The sequence below is a fragment of the Haemaphysalis longicornis genome, unplaced genomic scaffold (genome assembly GCF_048455015.1).
Source record: "Haemaphysalis longicornis isolate Haplotype H1 unplaced genomic scaffold, Haemaphysalis longicornis Haplotype H1 scaffold_12, whole genome shotgun sequence".
In the NCBI taxonomy this organism is placed as follows: domain Eukaryota; kingdom Metazoa; phylum Arthropoda; class Arachnida; order Ixodida; family Ixodidae; genus Haemaphysalis; species Haemaphysalis longicornis.
This window is the reverse complement of record NW_027526225.1, coordinates 90,142,671-90,170,461: the sequence shown is the minus strand read 5'-3', so window position 1 is coordinate 90,170,461 and position 27,791 is coordinate 90,142,671. Positions and strand designations below refer to the sequence as shown.

Below are 27,791 nucleotides of genomic sequence, written 5' to 3'. Positions count from 1 at the left end.
ACGGCACTGCTGGCGCAATTTCGGTTTGATCTCGGCCCAAGTAATTCAATATTCTGCCTATGTGTACGGCTCCACAGAGGGAACATAGATAGGTGTTGAAGAAAGTTACTTTCTCCCCAAAACCAGCATGACCGGGACAGGTACAATGTGCAGCGTAACAAAGCTACCAATCCAGCAACGAACCAAATGATAGAAGTAAATGTAGGTGGATTGTTCTCGAATCAAAACAGAATAGTCAGAGAGGGTGCACTATGATTTTGATTGTATGGTTTAACGCGCCGACGCAGCGCAGGCGATGAGGCGCGCCGTAGTGGAGGGCTCCGGATTAATTTTGACCACCTGGGGATCTTTAACGTGCGCCGAAATCTCGTACACACGGGCGTTTTTGCTTTTCGCCTCCATCAGAAAAGCGGCCGCCGCTGCCGGGAATCGAACCCGCGACCTCGTGCTCAGCAGCGCAACGCCTTAGCCACTGAGCCACCGGCCGAGAGGGTGCACTATCGAAGCGAATTTATTAATCTGATGCCTTAAACCTAATAATTTATGATTTTCGAGTGCGGAAGGATCTGTCGAGTTTTATATTTGTTTGAGACTTTTATGTCTGTGTGTCTTTTTTAGTTGTGCAAGATGGAGCAAGGGCCTTCGTCAGGTTATGTCCTTTGCTCTCTCCCCAATGTGTGTTACAAAAAAAAACAATAAATCAAAAATAAAAGAAAAAAACTGATGAAACTCCACTCGAATTGGAGATCATCAGATTATCTGTGCGCGATGAGGAAGAACGAGATTGGGTCTTTATTGCACGTCAGGTCACAGGAATCCCGACTGTGAAGCTCAATGACGCCAGCCACAGCAATCCCGGAACGCCTCTATCAGTGGTCGCTTCGGGAGTTATCAGTACTTGCTTCAGTAGTGTCAGAGTCATTCAATGCTGTGGTAGTATTCACCGCTTGTGTGGTTCCACCGACCACCTGTAGCTTGGTGTGGCCGCAGATCAGCGGTTCCATAAAGGCGCTCACTTTCAGCTGGAAAGAAGCCTCACCCTGCGTAAAATGAAAAAAAAAAAAAAAAAAAAAACGTTCGCAGTCACTTTCCAAGCACTAATTGTCAGAATAATCTAGAAACTTTCAGGGTCCCCAGGAAGTGACCCAGAAAAAGTTGTTTATTTCGCTTTCCGACATTTTAGGAGTAGCACGAGAGTGTAATACAATGGTTCAGATTTTCATTCTGCAAAGTCAGGAGGTTCTTGCTACGAATCTTCATCACCAGCCTATCTACGCCCACTGCAGGGCAAAGGCCTCTCCCATTAATCTCCAATTACCCCGGTCCTGTGCTAACTGCGACCAATTTATCCCCGTAAACTTCTTGATCTCATCTGCCCATCTAACTTTCTGCCGCCCCTGCCACGCTTGCCTTCTCTAGGGATCCAATCTGTTACCCTTAATGACCAACGGCTTGCTACGAAATGATGTATCTAACCACCAGTATTATGCGGCGTGCTTTCCAAACCCCGTGGGCTTCTAAAAAGCACATTTTTTTATCTATACATGACAAATGGTGCAGCCTAGCTGATATCTGATGACTTGCTAGTCAGGCGATCAGCGGACGCATCACAAAGTACTCCTACTAATGAAAGTTCTCGTGAAGGCTAAATACACTCATGTTCTCGACAACATCAAAACTAAAGCACTTCTACTCAACGTGAAAGCTGTCGGAAGTGCAGAGCAGTGCGCCTCAATCAGGGTAAATTTTGCCCCATGTGGTCCGTCCCCAGCCTTTGATTGAATTTTAATCGAATCCTTCTTTTCGAACTGATAGCAGCAGTATTTGCAAGTAGCCCCGTTGTGGATTTTTTTTTATTTTTACACGAGCACGCACTCCCATTACTTTTGGCTGTGCCTGTAGGCGCCCAAAGCTTTCCCACTATGCATTTTATTCTAGTGATAAGCAGCATCACCTTTTCTTACCCTAATAAAGCATTCAAACCGAATTTCAATACCCCTTAGTTTCCCTTCTCATAGTGGAGCGAATAGGTGGTATTCGTTGAAAAGTTTAGCTGTCAATTTCTTCACTTGGCAACACTGAAAACGGCCGCAGACATGGCCGATGCGCCACGGACATGGCGCGGCTTGGGCCACTGCGCCCGCACGCCGAAGAAAAACAACACCTGCGTGCGTCGTCTGCTCCGTTTCTGGGTTTCAACCCGATTCTCAACGATGGTGTCAACATAGACTATATTAATCGCACTCACATTGGACTCGACGCAATACTTTTTGTTCGTTGAGGTAGAGTTTGTTAACGTGCAACACAGTCATGTGCATAGCACGGACAAGTGCCGCCATCCCGCGGAGCCCAAAGTAACGACTGACGGAACACTCACACGGTTGCCTGCATGCGCGCCTCCCCAGTGAATACAAGCAATAGTGTGTTGCAAAACAGCGAATGATAGAGGAAGCCTGGTGTTCATTATTCGGAAAGCACAGTTCTCTTCCTCTACCGCTGAAAAGAAAAGTATAGTACCTCTGCGTACTGCCAGTGACGATATACGGGGCAGAAACTTGCGCCTTGCTACAGCCCATGAAGGAACGTTTAGGTTCTAACGCCAAAATTAAAGCCGTTCCACTCAACGTGAAGGCTGTCGGAAGTGCAGAGCAGTGATTCGCCATACGGGCTGTGGCGCCGTTCCCCGCTCTTTGCCACCTCCCCTCACGCTCGTCCACTCTCTGTCTCACTCTTCTCTCGATGAATTGAACAGATGTTTGTTCAACGCAATTCAATTTTTCCGCCTTCAAAGTGCTCGCGCGCCTTCTCCTGGGACAGCTCGTATCTTTCTTTAGCTTTATATTTTGTTCATCTTTTGTTCCCTGTTCTGTCTGGTACAGCACGAGCGGGAGTTCGGATCTTTTTGTGCTTGCTTTCATCTCGCACGTGCTGCAGCCTTTCTGCGCCATTTTTAACGCGTCATTTCTCGTTCGGCGGCCACTTTTTCCTGTTTACTATCGTAAAAACCAACCCAATGAGCATTCGTAACCAAATGGACGCGGGTACTGCCGGTTAAGTACAAATATTTTGCCTCAAATGTACCTGCAGTTTTTTTTTTTTTTGCGCTACATAGTGGGGACATGTATGACAAGCGCCAGCGGTTACAAGAGTTTCGAATGTTTCTGCGTTTAAAAACATATTGTTCAAGTATATCCTTAACTATTGCTGAATCAAGGGACAAGCGTGTGTATTTTTGAAGCCTCTGTTCTGGTGCGTGACGCCGCGTGACTCTGTTTGGGTCCGTGACGCCACGTGACTGCGGTGGCTAGATCGCGTGACCACGGGCCAGCTGCGGCGACAAGCCGGGCCCCTAAACATTTCCGCATTTAAATACTGCCTTTAGGATTGTGGCCAGAGTCGCCAGAAGCTCTGCGTTTGAATACTGTCATCTAACAGTGCACATAAACAGAACGGTTAACTACAAAACGCTGCATTCGAGATACAAGCGTACGCAGCGCAAATTTCTCGTTCTAGTTTTGGTTTCCGGAAGAGAAACTGATAAAAAAAATTCACGCGTCTCTACGAAGTGAATCATGACGAGTGGGCGAAGCACTGGGGATCGTTCTTACCGTAAAGCACCCGTGCAATAGCCCACTCGCGCATGTAAATGAGTGACAACGCGTGTGTATAGTATATACAATTCCAATCCAATCCAATTCAATGCTCCTCGCGCATGCGCAACACTGTGTACACGGACGCCAAGGGACAAGCCACGGACAAAGCGAGGTCTTAAGGCGCTTCGCCCCTAAAATTCAATGCAATTCCACTTAGCGAAGGTGGATGACCAGCGGAACTGTTTGTTGCTTATCGGTGGGCTACAAACTCCCGCCCAAACTTTGACGTCACGCCCAGGAAGTGCTTAGAAGAACCGTTGCCAGGCAGGCGGCACCAGTATTCCGCCTCGCCGTACTCGGCGCCCCGACGGGAATCATGCTTACACTTGGTGTCAGCGACCTGATCGTCGTCGGTGGTTTCCTACCACCGCGTTCGCGCCCATTGACAGTCATTTTCTCTTTTTCACTGCACAACGCCTCAGGCTTAATTGAGGCTTCACCCAAGGCTTCGCTGTGCAGCGCTTTCTGCGGGAAAGCCACATTATGAAAACCGAGGTTATACCGCACCCACAAAGTCGACTTCACTTCTAACCACACGTGCATTGCTGCGAAGATGTTTTATGGGCAATATACGCCATCTTATTGTACATCTTATATCAAAATATGAATAGCCTAAGCCGAACAGGTAGCTGAAGGGAGAGGGGGTGCCAAAGTGAAGAGGGGGCGGCTTTTCATCCTACGGACGCAAAAAAAGCAAAACAGAACAGCTCTGCCGTAAAAAAATGCGGAGAATACTAGCGGCCAGACGACGTATACACGGGAGAACTAATGGATTACCAACTACAAGGGAACGCAAGCGGGTGTGCCGTGATTGACGGCCGCTTACGGCATGCACAGTGAAAATCATTGTTTCTCTATGGTGCAGCTTTCGAATGTCCCTTGTAGACGGCGAGTTTTGCGTCGTGGTTTGCACAGAACTGCCCGAGATATCTCACGCGGCAACTGAAGTTGCGCTGCAGGGAAAAGCGCGAGACGACGGCCTTGCTAACAACCGATACCAAATAGAACATGCGGCAATGAGTCGTATAGAAGCATCGAATGCGTGCTGGAGTAGCGATCTTTGGCGTTGCGAGTGGAAATACGGGTCGCGTATTCATAGGGGCTCTTTTCTCGTACGATATGGTCAAAGCAGTTGGTGGGTACCCGGCGCCATGGCTTTCATTTCGCTTTTGGCGGGGAGTCTACCGCGCACAAGTGCCAGTTAATCCCAGACTACTATTACTGTGCTTTCACGTGCGCACAGCTTTATGCATCTCGGCTCACTATTTCACCTCGCTTCATATCGAGGGTGGAATGGTAAATTTGTATTGAAACCGTGCGTCAGCGTAGAAAGCTAAGATGGTGCACGCGAATGTATTAACATATCTACCGCTGTTTGCTGACGACTTCCAACTCCTGGAAAATGTTCACTATAAGCGTTTCATATAACGTTTTTCATACGCAGAAGCTAATTCAAACACTGTATAAAAGCAAAGGTTTATTTTGAAGTTGAAAAAAAGTTTATTGTTTGCCAGCCTAGGAGCTGTTTCCTTAGCATTTACAGCTACCGAAAACAACGGCCTGTCTTTGTGCAAACACGTTTATTATTACTTCAAGGAAGGCGAGTTTTCTTCATTTTGTGAGCGAAAAAAAAAATCGCAAAAATGTTTACACGTGTTCACGCGTCATGCTTGTAACTTTTCAATCTATTCTTTTACTTTTGAAGAAAATGCAGGTGTTGCTACCTATGCGATTAATTGCAAAACATGCGACGGCCGCTGCAGGAATAACGGCAATGGAACCAACTTAAAAATGCCGCGTGACGCGCCGTTGATACACCTGGCCTGTCGACGCGCAGAGGTAGATAGTAACTGCAATAAGGAGTGTTGTTGGGCGAATCGGCTTATTATTTTGAATGATGGTTTAGTGACGCGGCTACAAGGACGACGAAAAGAGGGGGTGGGCGCTACTCTGATTTATTTCAAAATCGGCTGGCATACAATAGAAATAAAGGCAAAAAATGCGGGAATTCGGTAGACAATCTTTGTTTAAAAGGCCCGCGTACGGGGTTTGGTCGATGTACACTCAAGAGCGAAAAATTTACGGACCACAAAAAAAAGCAAATTTGGGTTATTTCTCTGCCGCACGGTAGCCCGTGGTTCTATGTGCCGCATTTTTCTTTACTGCAGTAACTATACGGCATCTCGCATGCGCACGGCAGTTTGTCGGGCTGCTACCGGAAGAGAAATAACCTTAAAATTGCCATTTTCTTGTGTCCGTAAACTTTTGATCGTGGCTGTTACGTGGGCTGAATAATGTGCACACGACCGCACTAATCCGGTGTGCGAAACTCAATGAAATGTCGAAATCTGAACCTGCATTTGCTCATTTCGGGAGCTCCGCAAGCCATGTCTCGCAAAGTTATTCATGTGGTCACAATGAACGTGAGACTCTGGAGAGGAGGTGGGGCAGGCGCGACGTCACGCCACGAGATCCGCTGCGGAGAGGCGCCGCAGCTGCGCTCGCTCGTAGCCTGCAGTACCACGTGACCGGGCGAGGGTTCAATGGCTGCTTCGCCGGCGCTTGGTCGCTCAGTGTCAACTAGGATGGCGCCCTGGCTGCGCCGTCTGTGCGAGCACTTCAGCGCAAGCGACATGCTGAATCCGATCATCCAGTAGATTTAGTTAAACGGAAGGCTGCTCAATGTTAAGCAGGCTGCTGAAACACCGGAGAAAAGGCAGGCCTACTTTCATGAAGACCTATGGGCATAGTTTTAGAAAAACCAAGCCAAACAGAGCCTTCACTCGTTATAACTGGGTTAGTAAGTGTCAAACCTGGCCCAATTTTTTTTTTGGCGCAGCCCTTTGGCGGCCGCCTCTGGGCTGAGCCGCGTTGCCGTCGTAACCGAGGGAACGATGGCAAGACCGACGAGTGAAAGAAAGCAAAAGAGGATAGTGTCTCGGAGTTGTGAGGGGAGGACGGTTCGCCGTGGCGGCACGAGCGCTCTCTGGAAGTGTGCAGTGGGGGAGGTGGCGGAATGGTGTAAGGATGAGATTATCTCGAAATTGTGAGGGGATGGCGGTTTGCAGTGGCGGCGCGAGCGCTCTCCGAAAGTGTGGGGGGGCGGGGGGGGGGGTTAAGCAGTATGCTGTGCCCGAACGAGGCACTCGTCTGCGCGACGCTGGCGAAAACGTGAGGGGGGGCGTGCGCGCAACGATGGTATGCGTTCCCTGCCTAAGACGCGGCTCGCGGTCCCTTCCTGAGACGCACTTCGCGCCGCCGACGCAGAGGCTCATCATCGCTGCCATCGAGAGAACCCACGAGTGAGTGCTGCCTCAGCGCACTGCTGCTGCGCCCAAATATCGCATTAGGGAGTATCGTAATCACGAGCCATTTTTTTTCTTCTTGCAGCAATCGTGTCTTCTCGAATAAATGAAACGACCGCGGAACACCGAAGTGCCAACTTAGCTGGGCCACGCAAGAGCTCGACATTCATGGCAGTTGCGGAAGCGGGGGCGCTGTTGTGAAGCTGTTACGCAACCCGGCTTCAGTGCTGGGGTGAATCACCGAAAAACTGCATTCGAACATCCGTCATCAACTTTCCGCGAACCGGCGTATTCACAGAAGCGAACTATGCGGCCGGCTACTTGAACTATGCGCCTTTCAGCGACCTCGTGGCTTCTCAAAGCGCCAACCGGCCAGCGGCGGTGCTAACAAAAGCGTTGCTTGGCGCCCTGCGCTGCAATCCTCGGCGACGGGCCCGCGCCTCATTGTCTTGGCCTTTTGTGGCGTGTTGTCTTCAATAAGCCATTCGAAGAATATTCCCGCGGAGGGATGCAAGGAGTCTTTGTGGTGGGGCAACATCGCCAGGACAAGGGAAGGCTCTGACCACGGCGGATTGCCACGGCGGGAGCAACCTGGCGCTCACCTGCCCAGGAGAGGAGGGGTCTCTCGTGCGTGTGCGCGTGTGTGTTTTGCGTGGTGGCGCTGCATCAGTGCCATGTTCTGTGATTGGTGCATTCTGACGTCAACCGGAGAAAAGGGGTGAAGAGGATGGACCCAACGTGCCCTATTTAATCTCGCGCGCGCAGGAGCGCACTCCCCGTTCTGATTTGAAGATGTAAATAATTGTATATAAAGTTTTCTTCTTCTCCGTCAACCTCGCCACGCCATCATGACTGCCCCGGCACAACACCCACCTCGGTTGGTTCGCAACAGTGGGGTCAGCCCTGGCTTCCCAATAGCGCCTAGCCGGCTGCCCCCGACGGCTCCATTCACGACGACGAGCACGGATGAGAATATGGGGGCCAAAAACGAGGACTCATTGGGCTGGAGCGCGGTCACCTACATGACGAAAGGGCTCAGGGGCGAACTGTGATCACAACGGGTGAGTAGGCCTCACTTTTTCCGTACACGTGGTCCCCAAGCCTGCCATTACCCGTTGCATAGAACACACTTGAATTTCTCAAACAGTCCTGCAGCCAAATACGCAGCATTTCGGTACGTAGCTAAAGCCGGTGCAGTGCGATTTTTCATTGGGAATCAATAACGCCTAGAAAATTTATTAGCCAGCCACAACTCAAACTGCCACCGACATCGGCAGGTGAGGTGCGTAAAGTCCCTGTTGAGATGGTGGCTCAGCCTACTGAAGTCACCAGTGAAGGAGTCGTGACGATCCGACCAGAGCACACCCAGGAATGCGTTGCCAATCGCATTCGTTGCGAATCGTTACATTCTGGTATTTCAAATCATGGGAAAGAGGTGCATGCTTTTAATCGCAGTTGATACGCCACGTTCCCTTGTGGAAGACTCTCCGTGGACTACGAAATCGTACATGCTAATGAGTACCGGTCTAGTGTACTGGCATGCTTACAATGTCACGGGCTTGGCCACACGACCGAATTCTGCCCCTCCAAGGCATTTAGGGGCGAGACCCCTTAGGGGCTGGGGCTGTTGGCGTCTCCTGTCGTCGCCGTCGTAATCGTCGTCTCATGTAGTAACGGGACTAAAACACCGGGACACTCGTTTACGCCTCGCGCTAGAACGTAACGCGTACCAAAAAAACACCGGGACACCGCTTACGCCTCGCGCTAGAGAGCTTCGTGCCTCTCATACAAGGGACTTTTACAACAAAGGTGTATACCTGTACGCCCCAACGGTTTCATCTCCGTTGGAAAAAACGCCAGGGCGCCATGCACTTACACACTGCATGCTTCGCTCCTCCCCAGGTTTCGCGTTAGTGGAGATGGCCCGGGATTTTTTGGAGTCACTGCGGTCGCACGCTGAAGAAGGCAGTTAGATGTGACGCGGCCCCATTCTGCGATAGTGAGAACGGAGACTCACAGGTTGCAGATAGATGCGAGGTCCCAGTTGAACCGAGCCCTGGAAGGTCTCGCCCTTGGTCAGTTTGCAGGGGGTATTTGCGAGACGGCAGCTCTTCGAGGAGGGTGATTCGATATCAGTGGTGTCTGTCGTCTGCTTCAGAGTCAAGCTGACCATCACAAGTGTTTCCACATCGCTGCCTGCATGAGCACGAGCAGGGAGGCTCATAAAAAAATTTGCCGGTAAATACAAACAAATGATCAAGCTAATAGTTGGTATGACGCCCTCAATGCTGTATAACTCTTTGTTTTAACTGAAAGACCGTACGTTTCGTAGCTCTCCTGTCCTGTCTTTCAAGGCCGAGTATGCCCTGAATGAGGGCGGAATACGTTCATTTTGCATGGTGCACAACTATGAGGAATTATGCTATGTTCGGACTACTAACGCCGCCTGTATTAACATTGCCTGACGCGTCGCGCGCTTTTCAATGGGAAGGGTAGGGACGCTTAGTTCGGGCACTGATCCGCTATGTGGCGCGTGCCGGCGGACATCTCGCCTTACGTCACTGCTCGCGAGTCGCGAACGCTGCACCCACTTATACGACGTGTGTCTGTCAGCTTGCCTGTTGGGCTTCAAGGGCCGTTTCGCTTACATCTTAGCCGCGACGGGGCGCTAGTTCTGTGGCGCACTGGGGATCTCGTTCAACGTGTCGCTCGCTTCATACTTGCTGCATTTTTCCAAAGATAAAGACGGAGGCGGACTGAAATAGTGTAAGAACATACTGATTGTCGGGTAGACATATAGCCAACAGAAAAACGATATTTTCGGATGGGGCAGCCATTATTTTACTGATATTTTTTCTTTCTGGAGTATTTAGAGAACAAAAACTTGCGTGCACGTTTTTTGTTCAGGCGCTCACTTCTACGATTACTTTCCAATAAATAATATCACGTGCTTGTAAACTTAAGAAAATTATAGGAAACAAAAGGATAAGCAGCTGGGATCCCACCACGCTGTCCGGGCGCTTCTACAGTACAGTCCTCAATTTTAGAAGTGCGTACCGATGCGGAGTGCGAACAGCGGGGTCAAAACAATACCTAAATGCGGAGGGGATAGAGGTGGGATGCATCACTCAGAAAATTTCAGGGCCTGTGATCCGAGTAGATAAGCGCGCAAAGCCGGCATCAGTCTGCGCCAGAGCAAGGGATTTTGCTTCGTGACAAAGGAAGTTTTATCAGTCACACCAAGACAGACAGGCATGGTGAAAAACAAGAAGGCGTAGGAGCGCCGCCTCGGGAACGCTAAACAAACTTTCCACTATTTTGCATAGTTTCCGAGAAGGGGCGCTGGCTGGCGGACACGAAAGCACGCTGGAAGGCTACGGAGCGGGGAAGGGTAGGAGAGAACAACAGGAGAGTGGCTGTTTGGCCATTTTTCGCTCACGCGTTAGGCAATGTTTATACAGGCGGCGTTGGGACTACCGACGTAACAGCCATATTGTGCGTGATGGACGGATAAAAACGCCGTTTCACGCAGTTTGGTTGGCCGAGACGTAAAATTACGTCATTCTTAGTTATCACGACAGTTGCGGCAACAGTCTGAGCACGGCCTCAGGCCGGGTTCAGACTGGCCACGTTTCAGCCAACGGAACTGCGTGGCAAGCCCCCCCTTTTTTTTTCCGTCCATAGATCACGATATGGGTTTTGCGTCGGTAGTCTGAACATAGCCTTAGACTCCATGAACGCTGTTTTTAGACTACATGGTTATTGAAATTACCCACACTGCGCATGCGTTACACCCAACACGATTGCCAAAAACGGCAACCAAACTGCAGACTCAGCGTCGCTTTCGGCGAACGCAACAACAAACAACAAAGAAACACATTGAAAAATCTGTGTGATTCATCGTGTATCAACAGCGGTAATTGTTGCGCACCGTCTTTTTTAGGCTGCGCGAGATAAACGAGATTGCGTTGATACCTGACAAATAAATAACTAGAGGCGGCATTTCTATCTTCTTTTCCTGTTCCAATTTGCCAATGAAGTTGGTGAGGACGGCAAAATGTGCACAGAGCAAGCTACCCCTTTTTTTTTTTTTACTGGATCGTGGCCATCTTCATGAGGCCACGCCAACTTTCACTTCTGTCGCAAAGATTCGAATCCAATCTCGGTCTGGCTACGCCCAGGCAAAGTTGCTCTTCAACGTCATCATGCCCCGCCCACTAAACCGCCCTTCTAAGGAGGTGCTGCCGCCTGGGAGGAGATGTAGGAAATACGCGCGAAATGGTTAAACACAGTTGTCGACCCTCTTGTTCTAAGCTTATTGCGCTAATATCTGTTCTGCCTCTGGCTGATTGGCTTGTGGCTTACATTGGAAGGCGGTGACGTTGAAAAAGGTTTACAACATAAATAAACAAAAGAGAATGCTACGCAGCACCATTGCGATAATTGTCAGTGGAGCAGCTGCTGGCAGTGCTGCGCGCTCTCGATGGTCCCTGCGCAGGTTGATACTCACTTGCCTCGGCGGAGAACGTGATGTTGTAGGACTCTCCATTCTCGATACTGCAGGGATCGCTGTTACACGGGGACATGGTGACGCTCTTGAATGTTGTTACGTTTCCATTACCTATTGAGGAAAGCCAGTACATAAGAAGTTAGAGTATACACTTAAGATATTGCCGCGAACCATGCATGGGTTTGTTTATTTATTGTTTGTTTTTACTGCCGGGCCAAGCCCGGGTGTGTTATCTGCGTTCCAAGCGAAGCGCGTCTTGCATTCTTTATTTTCATGCCGCACGGGCTATCACATTCAGATAAGCAGACTGTTTCGCACGTCGCTAGCCCAGAAAAATCTTCTGATTGATTGATTGATTGATTGATTGATTGATTGTAGGGTTTAACGCGCCGACGCAACGCAGGCGATGAGGCGCGCCGTAGTGGAGGGCTCCGGATCAATTTGGACCACCTGGGGATCTTTATCGTGCGCCGAAATCTCGTACACACGGGCGTTTTTGCTTTTCGCCTCCATCAGAAAAGCGGCCGCCGCGGCCGGGAATCGAACCCGTGACCTCGTGCTCAGCAGCGCAACGCCTTAGCCACTGAGCCACCGCGGCGGGTAATGTTCTGGTTGTAAATCGACGGTTCCAGAAACACTTGCGCCGAAAGATAAAAGCCTGCAGAGCAGAGGCCGCGGCATTCGATTCGACGACACTCGCCTGCGCAAGTCACTCTGCTGACCGCTGCTTCGCCGCCTCTGTATTCTTTTGAGTTGTTAGGGGAGCACAAGTTCGCTCCAATAAACTTATTTTCCTTGGAGACAACCGCGTCTTCTTTGACCACGTGACAATATCATGCTTGAACAGTGGTGGTTTCAAGATGAATACCGAAAATTTCAGGTTGATATCAGGATTATGTGTGCCAAAGCTTCACCTTCCGGTTTTTCCACGTCGAAGCGTAGCGGAAAGCCGGGATTAATTTCGACCCCACGGGGTGCTTAATAATGTACAGGTGCCGTCAGAAGTAATTGGATCGCGGGAGCTGTGGCCGAACCGCATAGGAGCGCCGTGTAGCTACAACAGCGGTAAACGAAAGGAGGAGAACACGCATGCGCGCCTGTCGACGGTGATAGCCCATCTATACTTCTCAACCCACTCTTAACGCGACTTCGAGTATTATTCGCAGCATAATCGTCTCAGCTATGGCGCTGATAGCACTGGCGTTATCTGTCAGCGCGCTCACACGCTTTCAGCACACGCGAGCTGCTGGAGAAGCCTCGCAGTCGCAGGGATCTGAAGTGACAATTTTTGTTTTCTAATATTTTTAGGTGGGTCTGCTATCAGCGCCATCGTCGAGACCAGTATACTGCGAACAAAACTCAAAACCGAGTTTCGTGGGTTCAGAAGTATAGATGGGCTATCGGCGTCGTCAGGCGCGCATGCGTGTTCTGCTCCTTTAGTTTACAGCCGGAGCAGCTGCACGGCGCTCCTACGTGGTTCCGCCCCAGCACCCGTGCTCCAATTACTTTTGACGGCATCTGAATGGTGAAATTTCCACGCACGGGGGTGCTTCACCGGACCATTACCCGAGACGGAATGTTCTCCGCTGACATGAAAACGGACCCACTTCTCCGGTATTCAGACGTCCTGGAATATTATACGCTTGGCTGAAGAAAATTCCCACCACCTCATCCTCGGTTACCCATACAAGAAGCGACCACTCTTCGGCGATTGCAGACAAATTCCTATCCCCACAGCACCCTCCTCCATTCTATCACCCCACTCAGTATCCCTCCCTTTGCAATTTCTGTCCAACGCCCGGCACCCTTTACCACCAGGTATGGAAGTGCCAACAAACTCCAAACCTACCCCTATCCCCTTCCATCTTTTGAGCAGTGGGTGGTTCGTCTGGTCGATCCGGACCTTGGACACCAGCAAGAACTGGTCAAGAGGGCCCGGACGGCAAGTCGCAACCTGGGGATCACGGAATAAGGATGCCCTCCAGCGGGCGAGTGCCCTGCCGTCAGCACTTACGCTCAATAAATGTTTATTCTCTCTCTCTCTTTTCCCACTCCTCTATAAAAACGGGCCGCTGATGCCCGGAATCGAACCCATGGCCACGTGGGCAGTTCCGCGTATTATTTGCCACTGATCGCCCTCAGTGGGTGCTCCAGTACTCTCTCGAAATCTGAGACTACATTTTCCCCTCCCTGAGCAGTGGGAGAACCTGACGACCAGCGCCGGCTTGGATGCACAGTTCTTTCACCAGGGCTGCTACAGTGTCGCGAGTCAAGGGCGATACCCTCAGAGCGGATGGGCCGAAACCCATTAAAAAGAAGATGAAGACGTGGCATTTGATTCCAGCGCCCAAAAATGGCCAAATCAAGGAGCTCCCCGCGTTGAAATCGGCATCAGGACCAAATGAAAGATGGACGCAACAAGCATATTCAATATGCGACAAGCACATTCTGTGCCGCGACGAAAAGTGGAGAAAATTCCTGTCAAGAGCGCAAGTCTCCTGGGAGGCGGAGCAGGGAACAATGCAAAAGCGCCAGGAGAAGTCAAGGTACGGCAGGAGCAAGCGAGTGGTGACGGTGCCGGCACACCAATGTCCCAACCCAAGTCTGGCCGGTAGCGGACCGACGCCGCAGCGGTTCCAGTCCCCTGGGCGGCCCCAGCATCGACGGTGCAGTCGCTACGCGTAGCGTCATCACACCAGCGACTTGCGGCTTGACGGCCGCTACAACGGCGATACCGGAACCAGGCGCTGCCTCCTCGGATGCACGGCTACCACGGTATCAGCCAGCCAGCTCCGACGTCAAGAAAGTACAGCACCGGTATTCTGTCAGCAGGTTCAGCACCACCACGAGCGCGAACACAGCGCAGCCGGCAAAGGCAGCAGCAGTGCAACTTGACGGCCACGACGAGACGTCGTCACGGTGCTGCTCGAGATATGGTTCGCCGAGAGCCTAATAGGACCTCTGGAGATAGCCCGCAACCTTTTGCTTATAAGGACCGCCTTCATACTTTCGGCGATATCCTATAGACCATTTCCGCCAGGAGCGGGCCTTTTTTCTACCACCGCATTTATCGCTCAGTCGAAGGCATGCAGTCTTTCTCAGGCAACTTCCAACACTATCATTCCCCACTCCACATCTCATGTCCATCATATATCCTGCGGCATATAAGGACGCTTGCCCCTTCTGTTCTGCGGAATGAGCCTCACTTCACCACATAATTTGGTCATGTCCAGTAATACCCGCATCACGTAGAAGAACTCATCCCATCCTTCATAACATATCATCCTTACCAGAGTGGGAGGCTGCCATATCTAGCCCAGCTCCCCTTGTCCAAGAAAGAAGCCCCCGCTCAGATGGCTGGAGACACCGAGCTCCTAAAACATCGGGAGCCCCGCTGTCTAGATGACTGAGTGAGCATCTGAGTGGTGCAATCACCGCAACTTTTGGGAAAATAAAGTTATTACTACCACTACTACTACCGCGGCGGCTGCACGGGGTAGGAAATTTGTCATGTCCATCACACGCCTCCCATGTCCCTTTTTTGTGAAACACAGCACAGTCGTCCCATGATCTCCTGGAATGAGAGACCACTCCATCACCAGGCTCAAAATGAAGCTTTTCTACAACTGCTCCGTACCACCGTACTAACTGCTCCGTACTACTACTACTATTACCTTTTACGCTTCAACATGCATATAAATGCTTTAGATGATTTAGAAGCTGTTGTTTATGGGTCTTATCGTAGCGATCTCGCGGCTACGTGTAGCTATAACGCTCTCGTAGACCTCGGTGTCGTAGCAATCTCACGAATACAGAAAGAAGCAGGTAATCTTAAGCGAATAGCTTTCAGAGCATGATAAAGGCACGCAACCAGTCTAGCTTAGCAAATTCGCCTTTCGTGTGGGAAACTTAAGTAGACAATTGCTGGAAAAATATTGTGGGCAGTTTTTCCAAACCATCCCCCCAAAAAAGAAAAACTGAGCGCCATGGCATTTCTTGTGTAGATATATATATATGAGTGTATGCGCTGTGCACCACTTAGGGATAAGTAGCTCTAAAGGGAAAAAAAGAAAATCACCACAAAAATAGCGCCAAAAGATCATTTCATATGCGACGCATATTGGCGAACCCAGGCAAGGTTTCCGGCGTCGATTTTTAGCAGCGCGGTTTTTAAAAGCGGAGCTGCTGTAAGCCGAGCCTTTTCGTCCGTCTGCTGAAGGTCGTGCGTCACGCAGGAGTACGAACAGGTTCCCAACGCCGCCGGTCGCCCCGCAGAAACCAATTCCCAGACCCATGGACAGAGGGCGCAACGGTCTTGTGGGGGCGGGTTCCTCTCCTTTCCACCTCCCGTCGCTGACGTTGAGCTTCCGATTCCTTTGCGCGGCGAGCGACCGTTGACGTTCGAGCGGGCACAAGAGAACACACCTCCGCTGTTTCAGCAGATGACACCACTGAATGACAATGGGTTTATTTTTTTTTACTTGTAGTTTTAAAGGAGCCATGAAGAGAAAATACAACTTCTTGTAATTTGAAAGAACTAGGATTCAATATCTCACTCAGCTCCATTACAGCCCCAGAAGATGTTTTTTAACGAAAAAAAAAGCAAGAAGTATTTAAAAATTTCAAATTTTGCGCCACAGTGACGTGTAATGAGCAAGAATGACGTCATACGGGCCAACAATAAAACATGATTTTCAGTGCGTTAACTGAACGTTAGCATTCAAGTGATGCGGTCAAATGGAACTAGAGGCCCCTTTACAGACGTCCAGTCATGTGTCATCGCAACAGGTCAGTCAGGCGGCCGCCAATCGCACAAACAAGGTTCCGTGACGTCATGGAAAAGTTGCGGGAAATTGGCTAGGGGGTCGCGACTGCGTCACACGTTTTCTTTAATATCTCCGCCAATTGTTCGAAGATTGCGATGATATTGGTATCATTGTTATCGAGACTAAGCAGTCTTTCTAATAAACCCAACTTGTATTTTGTCTTCATGGCTCCTTTAAGTGCACAACTCGGGCTATCGTAGTCGTGTGAGCCGTTTGTCGGCTTCCGACGCTGAAGCTAGCTTTCTCGCTAAATGTACCATTTAATGCTTTCGCATGAAAAAGCAATGGGGGCTCATTCAATGGAACGCGCTCTTAAGCTTTATCGAAACTCCTATTTTCGTCCTTCTTCATCTTCAGCTTCTAACGAGCCCCGTCGTCAACACCGGCCCATTCACGGGTATATGTCCCCGCATGCCGTTTTTTAGTCTGTTTTGGTTGTGTTAGGTCTACAAGGCGCATCAAACACCCCTCCAAGGTTGATTTTCCTGTTTGTAAAACGTCGCTACTTGCGAACAACTTGGTGTTTGGCAAGTTGGGGCATGTTTTGCCAAAGCACAGGGGCCAGCGCAACTGTAAAATGACGAACGTGGGACCCGCGCTTGTTCTGACTCGTCATTTCGCCTCGCAAATGCCTCTTGAGCTGCCTGCAAGATAAAGAAGACCACCGTGAATTTTTTTATTTTTTGCTTTTTTGGTGAGAAGTGTCGTGGTTGAGTTACTAAAAAACACGGGATTGATTTTTTTTTTTTTTGTAGCGTGAGCTACACGAGTCGAGGTTTAACAGTTTCGCGTGGCTCCTGGAGAGCCGTGGTGGGCATGCGTGAGCAGCAGTGACGTCACACGGCGCACAGAACGTTGCTCGCTGCCCGGCGTCTCTCACACACCCCCACGCGTCCAGCGTCTTCGCCGACCTCCGTTCTGCACTTGGCGGCCCGGTCCACCTGATGATCATGCGAGGGGTGGACGGGCGTGGAACCGACATTGGCTCGTGCGTCGCAGCCACACCGGCGTGCGCCTGTGAAACCAGCTTATTGGTGACGCTGCGCCGGAGCCGCTTGATAAATGCACATGTGTCACATAATGCGTATACCGTGTGTGTATCATTGAAGCAGCAGTAAGCATGATAATCAAGCTGATCATAGACAACCAGGAAAGCTAAGAATAACCAGCTAAACCTTGGGTCGCGCTACTTATATCCTGGCATAGCCGATCTAAGCTACTGCTAATTTTTTTTGTTTCTCAGTTAACTTGCTTTTGCTCCCTTTTGTCAGGATATTTAGTTAATGGGATATAGCTAGCGTCACTAAATAAAGGCTTTTAGAGTATCGGCACTCTTTTCTCTCATTGTTGTGTGCCGCTGGGATTTTCATTGGTCGGTCGGCACCACGTGATGTTTGTTTACATATGGGCGCAGCCATTTTGTTTTTGGGCGCCTCTCTCTCTCTCTCTCTCTCTCTCTGTCTCTGTCTCTGTCTGTCTGTCTGTCTCTCTCTCTCTCTCTCTCTGTCTCTGTCTGTCTGTCTCTCTCTCTCTCTCTCTCTCTCTCTCTGTCTCTCTCTCTCTCTCACTGCTGCGTGGGCGCTAGAGCGGCCGGTCGCACTCTCCCCGTCACAACCGGCGGCAACACTGCAAAGAGATGGCAACACTGCAAGCCAGAAACAAAATGGCCCCCAGACGCCTCCGGGTGCGCGAAGTGGCGGTACTCTTAAGCGTAGCTTATTTAGTGAAGCTAGATATAGTTATATACGTGCCATCATGGCGTCATGGAGGATAAGTAAGACACATTGTGGTACGCAACGGTACGTGCCTGTGGAAGGTGGGCGACCTGCATGCTACAGCTTTACGCACCACTCTTCGTCGGCACCCTCTTCTTGATTTGGCAAGCGTGTGGTAAAGACACCTGTTAGAAGCTGCATATCTGTCTTCTTGAAGGGGGTTTGGGGAATGGGAGAGAGGAATGGTAGTGGCGTCGGCGGTATTTCAAGTGAGAACACGCAAAAATGTGCACGCATGATATTTTACCGACACTTTTCCAATGCGTGGGAGCCACTGGGAACATAAGAAAAAAATTCCCCGCATTTCCCCGAGGGGAAGAATGTGAAAGTGCGAATGCACGAGTTGAATTTGCGCGGTTCGGTAATGTTCGCGAAAGAGAGATCACACACACACACACAACTACAAAGAAAGAAAGATGCATTTATTCACAGACACCTATTTGTGTTGTCGTTGTACTTGATCGCTAGAGCGGATCTCAGCTTTGAAATTTCGTGTCAGTACTCCTTTAAGCGGGTGCATTAGCCCTTCTCACGCCCGATTCCTGGCCAATCCCCCACGTGGGTATGTGCCATGTCAGCGGCCAGGCAGCGCGCGCCCATCTCCCCCCGTTGCCAAGGAAGACGAGGAGATTCCTGGCCAATCCCCCACGTGGGTATGCTATGCGGACATCGCCGGTGGACGCAGGTTCAGGGTCGCTTAAGAAGTGCATTCGCACTTAAAAAATGGACGCCATCCCGCCCTGCAAAAGTGTATGTCCACCGAAACTGTTCTACACAACTACACAGGCTGATGGGAGAGGGTATGAAATGTTCCTTGTCGTCTCGGCGGGCTTGTCCCTTGCGCTCGGCTGTTCTGGCAGCAAATACTGGGCCCTGCGTTGTTACATCTTGTTCATCGGATGAACAGAAATTGCTCAGTGGAAGAGGAGAACGGACCAAATGCCAGCAGGAAAGAAGAGAAAGAAGTCGATGAACGCTCGGACGCCATGATCGTGTTAAACAGGAATTCAGTCTGATGTAAATAGAGTTATTCTTTCTTTACAGCTGCTTCAGACTCCTTTCTTCACCACATCTTATGGTGCCTAATAACCCGGGAAGGAAGAAGCCGGGGCTACAAAGCTGGCGGAACTGGGACCAACCAAAGTGAAAGCGGCGGCTACGGTGTCCACAACGTGGACCATATCTCGGTAACGTTCTCATGAGTCGAAGTCATCCGACCTTTCGGCCTTTTAGAAGAATGAATCCTGCTATGCGGATATATATAACGGACTGTTCCGATTGGCGGAGCCACGGTGGGTTCTCATGAGTCGAAATCATTCGACATTTCGGCCTTTTAGAAGAAGGAATCCCGCTATGCGGATAACGGACTGTTCCGATTGGCGGAGCCATGGTGGTGCTGTCAAAATCCGACCGACGCGACGGATAGACAAGATAGCGGCGACAGAGCATCCTCACGTCCGGCGGTCGCCCTCGATGGGACGTGTGAGCTACTCCGTACGAAGAGAAGTCTGAAAATAATAGCGCAACTAAAGACACACTACATCAGCAGCACGAAAGAAGTTTCGCTCGGCCTAGGATGCTGCTTGAAAAGATAAAGCCACCAAGAGAATCGCTAGGAGACTGTGCAGCGACGCAAGGGCAACATTAGGCTTGACCGTCAGGACCACAAGAAATGTGTAATATGTTGAAGAGTTTTCTGCGCGCATTGCGAAGTGCTGAAGTTGTGCTAAGGCGGTTAAATGTTGAAATTGAACAGTTTATCGACAACTACTGCCTAAATGAGGAATTTACAACCAACATTGAATATGAAGAGAAGATGATTGACATTATGAGCCGGTTGTACCATCGATTAAAAGAAAAGCCTGACACCAGGGAACAGTGTAACATCATTAGGACACTGAATGTATCGGCAACCTCCAAAGAGTTTCTTGCCCTCACTAAAGCGTGCTACGAACAATCCGATTTTGAATACGCCGCTGAAGAAGTTAACTCGCCAGAAGCTGCGCTCCCATCCTATTTGCGGCCGCAAGCAAAAGGAGAGACTACAGCACGTTAGTTGGCTACATTTGACATCCAAACTGAAGATACCTTGTTTTCAAGGCCCCTTGAAGAGTCATCGGAGAAGACCGGGAGCTACATATTCGGCTCATCAAGCGCTGTAACATCATTAGAAGCGTCGTACAGCAAATGTCCCAAGCATCCGATTACGAGTGTTTTAACCTCGGAATTCGAACGGCGAGATGGGACGAAAATATTTGTAGTGAACGGCCAGAGATTGACCAAAGATCCAAATATTGGCATTGCCCGCAAGGGACTTGGCTGGTTCATGGAAACAGGCCACAGCGGGCGTTCTGGGGAGAGCAAGGATGCCTCACTCATGGACAGTAGAATTGTCAAAGCACGAAGCTCGTGGAAGGAGCGAAAGGCACTAAAGAACTCTTTTGATGCTGCTGAGGAATTCCCACCAGAATTCAAGACCGTGGACGATGGGCTGCGTATTTCAACCTGGATACGCCGACTCCGGCGGTACTCTCGGCGTGTGCCCAAAAGACGTGCCCTCATGGCTGCTTGGAAATATGACTGGTTCAGATGATTTGACAGGAGCGGTGCTAATGTAAATTTTAGTTGGAGCCTGTGAGGTCTGTTATCTGACGGATGAACGCTCATAGGACCGTGAGGTTCGGATATTCAAGGGTGACTGGTTAACTGAATTTATCGGTGGGGCGGGAAGGATGTTACATTTTGTTCATCGGATGAACAGAAATAGCCCAGAGGAAGAGGGGGACGCATCATAGTAAGTGCCAACAGAAAGAAGAAAAAGAAGGCGATGAACGCTCGGACGCTATGATCATGTTAAACAGAAATTCAGTCTGATGTCAATACAGTTATTCTTCCTTTACGGCGGCTTCGAACGCCGTTTTTGCACATTCCTAGCCTGACGCAAGAAGGGGCAAACATAATCTTTACCAAGGCGCAGCTCACCGCGAAAATGGAGCGCCTCTCTACCACCAAGACGGGCCGCAGTATCCTGGCATCCCTAGGTCACAACCCCCGAGCTCCCAGGCGGCAACCGTGCGAGATCAGCGAGGAGGCGCAGGCCCACATCCGCGTGGACCCCATCCCGAAAAACATGCACCCTGAGTATAACCAAGAACGGCGGCAGGCGCGGGCCAAGGCCCTCACAGAGCAACACGCCCAAGACCCCCACGCCGATACGTAGACGCATCGGAATACCAACGGGGAGGCTTTGCGGCAGTGGTCGTTGCGGCGGCTACCGGCACCTAGATGACGGCAGCGAGCGTGCGGTGCACAGACGCCACAGACGCCGAGGAGGTTGCCATCGCTCTGGCCATCTCCGAGCACCGTGCTCAGTGACTCGAGAAACGCCGTGCGTAACTTTGCAAAGGGGCGAGTGTGCGTGCCGGCGGCTGCCATCATCGCCAAGCTCAAGTTCCAAGACCAAGGCAGCACCATCCGTATCAAATGGTTCCCCGCTCTCGCGGGCGAGTGTGCATCTTCACCGAACCACAACGAGACGGCCCATTCGGCGGCGCGAGCGCTTACCCTCCGCTCCCCCGAGAGTGAACGTTCCGTGTGGCGGTTCGAAACCAAGGACCGAATGGCCAGTTATGGCGAAGTGACTAAGTCTTATCGCCTAGCTCGACGGACAATGCCGCCTCCCCACCCGGCACTCAGTCGGGAGGAGGCCGTCATCCTAAGGCAGCTACAGACCGGGTCACTCCCCGCCCCGGCAGTTCTACGCGGGCTTCACCCAGAACTCTATCCGAGTGTTGTGTGCAGTGTTTGCTCAGTGGGTCCGGCGGACCAATGGCACATCATGTGGGACTGGGCCAGGTTCCCGAACGAAGCTACCTCCAGGACATACCCGCCCGAACTACAAAGTGCAGTGCAGTGTACAGACAAGGACACTTAACTATGGGCCGTCCAGCAGGCCCGGGGTGCGCTCGAAAAGCACAAGCCTCACGACCCGCCACAAACGGGCCGAACTGGGGAATTGCAGAGTAGGGCGATTTCGATGCTTGTTGAGCTTTTTACACGAATACCAAGTTTCATGCTGTAGGCCTGATTAGCCGGACGCATGCACTGGGAATGCTGGCCGAGAACTTCCGGTCCTTTCTTGTTTTTTTTATTACGACACGAAATTTTTCGACCAGCGAGAGGCCAACAGCTTCGCAGTAAAACAGTCAAGCGGCATTTATTATACGCGTGTCTTTTGCTTGCAATTTCTTAGCGCGCATTTTTTTTCAGACTCTACGTATCATTTTAGAAAAAGAAGACGAAAATAATGGGTTAGCTTTCCACGTCTAAGCTTATATATTACTTAATGACAATATTATTGCAGCACATTCGTTTGCCAATGTTTGGGAGCCTCGGCAACCTAAGAGCGCCGGCGCGGAGGGCAATATACCTTTATTACAGCCTTGAGGCCTTAGTATACGTCAAAAGCGCTTCGCACAATCCAAAAGCACCTGCGGGAAAGAGCAAGCGCTTTTGTGCCCTTCTCGGCGCCGGACAAGCTTCCAAATAACGACACATCTGCAGAATGTCAACTCAAAAGAACCTGTATGTCAGTCCCACTTCCAAAAACGAAGCACGCAGGGCCGCTCTGTAGAACATTTCGTCAACCGTGGACTATGCGATTTGGTTATACAGCGTTCTCGAATCGATTTCGCAGTGTCTTCCGCATCACTGGCGCCGGGAGGGAGTGGACGTACGTTTAACTGAACTTACGTGGCGTTATATTTGCGGCGTCTGCGCGAGGCAAATCAACTTTAGGTCAGACATGCTGAACTCAAGCATGCGTATACGTGTCAGAGTCACGCGAGCTCGTCTACGAAACGAATAGAATGTGGAAGCTCGCTTCTCGATGAAGTCACTATGGTATGGTTTTGCAGTTGTTTAACCGCCCTAGCGTCATGAGGAAAACTGATGATAGGCGGTGGCCTTGCGGTACATTTTTTTTCACTTTAGTTTCGCATGAGACAAGCTTTGAAGAGAGGCAAGCGAAAATGAAGATAAACAGGCAATTCTTGTTGTCATGCTTACTTTTTGCGGTGTCGAGGGTGGGAAACGAGGGTGGTTCGGCACTGGCGTAATTTTTAGAGGTGACGTTCATCGTAAGTGGGATCGCAACTGGGGATACTAGTTCATCATTATCATCACCAGCCTATCTATGCCCACTGCAGGGCAAAGGCCTCTCCCATTAATCTCCAATTATCCCGGTCCTGTGCTAACTGCGACCAATTTATCCCCGCAAACTTCTTGATCTCATCTGCCCATCTAACTTTCTGCCTCCCCCCGCCACGCTTGCCTTCTCTATAGGGATCCGCTCTGTTGCCCTTAATGACCAACGGTTATATTGCCTTCCTATTACATGCCCTGACCACGTCCATTTCTTCTTAATTTCTACTAGTATGTCCTTAACACGCGCTTGTTCCCTGACCCACTCCGCTCTCTTCTTGTCCCTTAATGTTACACCTATCATCTTACGTTCCATTGCTCGCTGAGTCGTCCTCAGTTTAAGTTGAACCCTCTTAGTGAGCCTCCAAGTTCCTGCCCCGTAGGTGAGTACCGGTAAGATGCAGCTGCCACACACTTTCTTCTTCAGGGATACTGCTATAGGCTGCCATTCATTATCTGAGAATATCTGCCGAATGCACTCCACCCCATTCTTATCCTTCTAATTATCTCTGCCTCATGGTTGGGATCCGGGGTCACAACTTGGACTAAGTAGACATAATCGCTTACCACTTCCACTGCCTCGCCACCTATCTCAAACCGCTGTGCTGTTCCGAGGTTATTGATCATTACTTTAGTTTTCTGCATATTAATTTTCAGGCCCACAGTTTTACTCTGACCAGTGCAGTAAGCATGCTTTGCAATTCGTCCCCCGAGTTACTTAGCAAGCCAACGTTACCAGCACATCTGAGGTTACTGAGGTTACTGAGTTCAACCACTAATAAAAAAAATATTCACCAGACCGGGAGCTTTACTGCTGCTGCCACGGACAAGGGTTCATATATTTGAGTTTCCTGGTTCTTTCACGCAACGTCATTTTTATCACCATTTATGACCATCTTGATGTTTTAGATCAAGGGTCCTGTGCAACCATATGCTAATCCGCTTTAACCACATCGCCAACATATCATAAACATTTTAACAAACCTTGTTAGTGATCCAATGACCAAGCAATGTTTCTTAGCGCTCTTTGGCCGTCGGTTTCCTTGTGCCAAGAAAATGCAGACAGTACTACACTAAGGAAAACCCTAAGGTGTTCTGCTGCGAAGGTGTCTGTCCGCAGTACTTGTTGTACTCAGCGCAGTATATTCGTGACTCGAGTCCCCTGAGCAGTGGAAGATACTGCTGTCCAGCTGTCGACCTGAGGACCAGCTCCTGCTTGTGACCAGGGCTACGGCAGCCTGGACAGCACATGGGCTCCCAGACTGAGGAACCACTCTCGCGTTATTGCGTAATAAAGTTCTCTCTCTCTCTCTCTCTCTCTCTCTCTCTCTCTCTCTCTCTCTCTCTCTCTCTCTCTCGAGTCTGTAGTTATGGACAAAATGGGTTCTAGAAGCTGTAGACGCAATTTACACAAATTTTCTGCAGAGAATCCCTGCTCTAGCCCCAAAATCCCTGCTCTAGCCCAAACACCCTGCTCTAGCGTCAAAAAGCAAAGCACTGACCTGGGAATTATCGTAGAAATTTTCCTTTCTGATGTCCAATTCCTCAGCCCTGTAAATCTCTAACAACGTTTTAGCTTCCCGTTTTTTCTCTCCATTTATCTTTGTCGCTCCAACGGAAATTACCCCTGCGCCTCATCACCGCAGCCAGCTGCTTGCTCCTCCACCGGCGCAAAGAGTGCGTTACTGCGAGTATTTTGACGCTAACACGCGCCGTTTCCATATTTTACAGGCTTGATCTGCTAACAAATTACTACAGCGACGATAAAAAAATGAAGGAAGCTCCCACTAACGCGTAAGACTTGAAGGTAGCGAAGCTGTACGCAACCTTCACGATCATCAAGAAGGTTTAAAGGAGATGCATGCACGCAAACACACAAGTTTGGTTCGTTCGAAAGATTGCCTCGTTAGAATCATGCTGACACCACCTTTAAGGTTAACTTCACTCAAATAAGCGGCATAAGTAGGAAAAAAGGAAATGGCCATGCGACCGACTAGCTCATTTTCCACAACTGAACATATGACGTCATAGGCCCTGCAGTGCGATTGGCTGAGGCCGGCAAAGGCAAACGCAAATTAGGCAGGGCTTGTAAGCTTGCCGAACAAGCTATTTGCGCTTACATTTAGGGCATATTCGTTTTATACCAGCAAGAATTGCGGGGTGAAGAATTAAAGTTACGAACAAACACGTAGACACGGAAGCAGTTAGTGCGGAACTTTGCCGGATGACACCGCTAACACAGCCGTCGGACGCGGTGGACTTGCCTGAAACAACATTGACCAACTGACGCAAGTGGCACGGTCGCTTACGTGACCGTGTTTGTCGATTCATCGTTTAAGTTTTAGGAAACGACTAGTATGAACCGTAGTAAAAATACGGCAGGTGTAGAAGTCCGGCCAGAAGCAAAGTGCGAACACTGGCACTTCAGCAGTATTGCAATGCCATCTATAAAAGTGGGAAATAAATAAGATAATCAAACAGGCGCCTGTGAGATGGAAGCAGCCCTGGTCAGCGGACTATATTTAGTTTTAATGCCCGGCTCTTAATACGTCATTGTCGACGTCACGAAATCACACGATTTAGTTGGAGAATTGAAATTTTGACTGAAAACATTTAATTTCTCAGCGAATAAAGCATCGTATCATGCCTGCATGACCCCTTTAAGTTGACGATTGCAGCCGATTTGCTTCTTCTTCGCTGCCGCAACGACCTTTAGTCATCATTGTTGTTGCTAGAAGTGTGAGCTCATTTGGAAGTGGTAATTAATAACATTTGTGGGGCGTTCGCTATGACGTGTCTTTCGCGTTCCCAGCAAGTTTTGCCACAATACTGGAGCTTCTTTTTTTTTTTTTTGGTGGGGGAACGTCAAGCCTCGGCAATTTCTTGATATTTCTAACACCGGACACGAAAAGTTATTCGCTAAACACCTTCGCCGTTAAAAAAAAAAAGAAAATAAGACAGCTACGTGAGGCAAAGCAGACGATGTCAGGCATTGGCGCAATCGCCTATTCAAAACGCGCGGGCGCGTTGACACCCTCGTTCGTCGCTTCAGTGGAGTGATATATGAGCTATTGCCGTTCTTAACTTGTGCCCGAGTTTCGTAACACAGCAATTCTCTCTCACCCTGGCACGCTTCCATAGAGAGCTCCTTCTGGCCGGCGGCGCGGGCCACTACGAGGAGTAGCAGGAAAGCCGGTGATGTCTTCGCGGCGCTCCCCATCATAGCCATGCTTGCACTCTGCGGTCGCTCTGAATGAGGCGCTCGGTGGGATCTGGGCGCGCTAATATTGGCGGTGAGCGCGACCACGGGCGGCGCTGCGGAGCGCGCCTCCGTGACGTCGGCTTAGGGATTCTCGCATTTGTCGTCTGCTTCACTCGGGCTCGCTCTCTATGCTGTTTCTTTGCGCGCGGTTGAGATTTTGTGCTTGTTCGCAGTAGATCTCGCGAATGCGCAACTTTTTTTTCGTAACAAAAGATTTAAAACAGCGTAAACTAGCTCAAGGCGTGATTTTAAGTATAGTTTTTGATACCGCTCCAGAAAAAAACATTGCCGGCGTCGCCCATGCATTGCTGCGAAGCTGGTCCTGTGCGGAGCGCGAAGAGTCGGAGCTAGGCGTCAGCCTCTGTGTTCAGCAGTCTTTCGAACAAAGGTAACAGCCGCAGGCTGACAACCGACGACAGCGAAAATGGAAGACCAAAACAAATTCCAGGCCTTCGGGGCTGTCGGCTTTGGCAGAAGGCATTACGATTCCAGCTAATCGTATGTAAGGTAAAACAGATTTGGCAATCTTGCCTAACACTCGAAACTATTGTATCAAGTCACTTTACGTTGTCACGGCATGAAAGTGTGCCGACATGCACTATGGGGCGCAAATAATGTAGGTTGATTTCCAAATAACCTGCTGTGTGTATAGGCGCGTGCTGGTTTTATACCAGGCTTCTAACCAGTATGCAGGCTTATTGAGCAAAACGAGTAACCTGTAAGGCAAACATACAGTAAGGCTATGTTTGTTCAGATTTGGAGGGATATTTCGGTAATTTACCACAGCCATATCATCCCAATATTCAGATAGGCGTTATGGAGGACCAGGAGGAGGAGAAAACTTTAATAGTAAAATCGAGCTGGTTAGTGGGCAGGCTCCTCAGTCCAAGACGAGAGAGTAAGATTCATTCTTCAATTCACCGAACGTCATCCCGAGTAGGCCAGGATTTGTTCTTTGCGACTAAATGGGTTGGAAAACAATAAAGAGCTGTCTGGACATATTCATTGGTTTCGAATTGTGTTATACTGAAAATTGGCATGTATACTATTTATTGCGTTAGTTAGCAAGTATATCAAGTTTTCAACACCGTAATCATGTCATAACTTTTCGGGTTGAGATCGAGTTCGTTACGATATCGATGGTTCGATAGAAATTAGGTGCACAAAAGCCGCCTTCGAGTACTGTGGACAACGTTATCTGCGCCGCAGCACAGATCTTATTACATTGGATATTCACCCGAACTTTGCGAGCCTCGCA

At 49.8% G+C, this 27,791-nt stretch overlaps 1 protein-coding gene across 1 annotated transcript; it reads right to left on the bottom strand.

Annotated features, from left to right (window-relative positions):
• Positions 1-773: 773 nt before the first annotated feature.
• LOC144162982 (uncharacterized) lies at positions 774-26,552 on the bottom strand. The gene is made up of 4 exons (XM_077693741.1): positions 26,395-26,552; positions 11,469-11,579; positions 8,976-9,154; positions 774-1,040 (listed from the first exon to the last, which is right to left on the bottom strand). The coding sequence occupies exons 1-4, from the start codon at positions 26,498-26,500 to the stop codon at positions 870-872; spliced, it is 567 nt and encodes a 188-aa protein (XP_077549867.1). The 5' UTR covers positions 26,501-26,552; the 3' UTR covers positions 774-869.
• Positions 26,553-27,791: the final 1,239 nt, after the last annotated feature.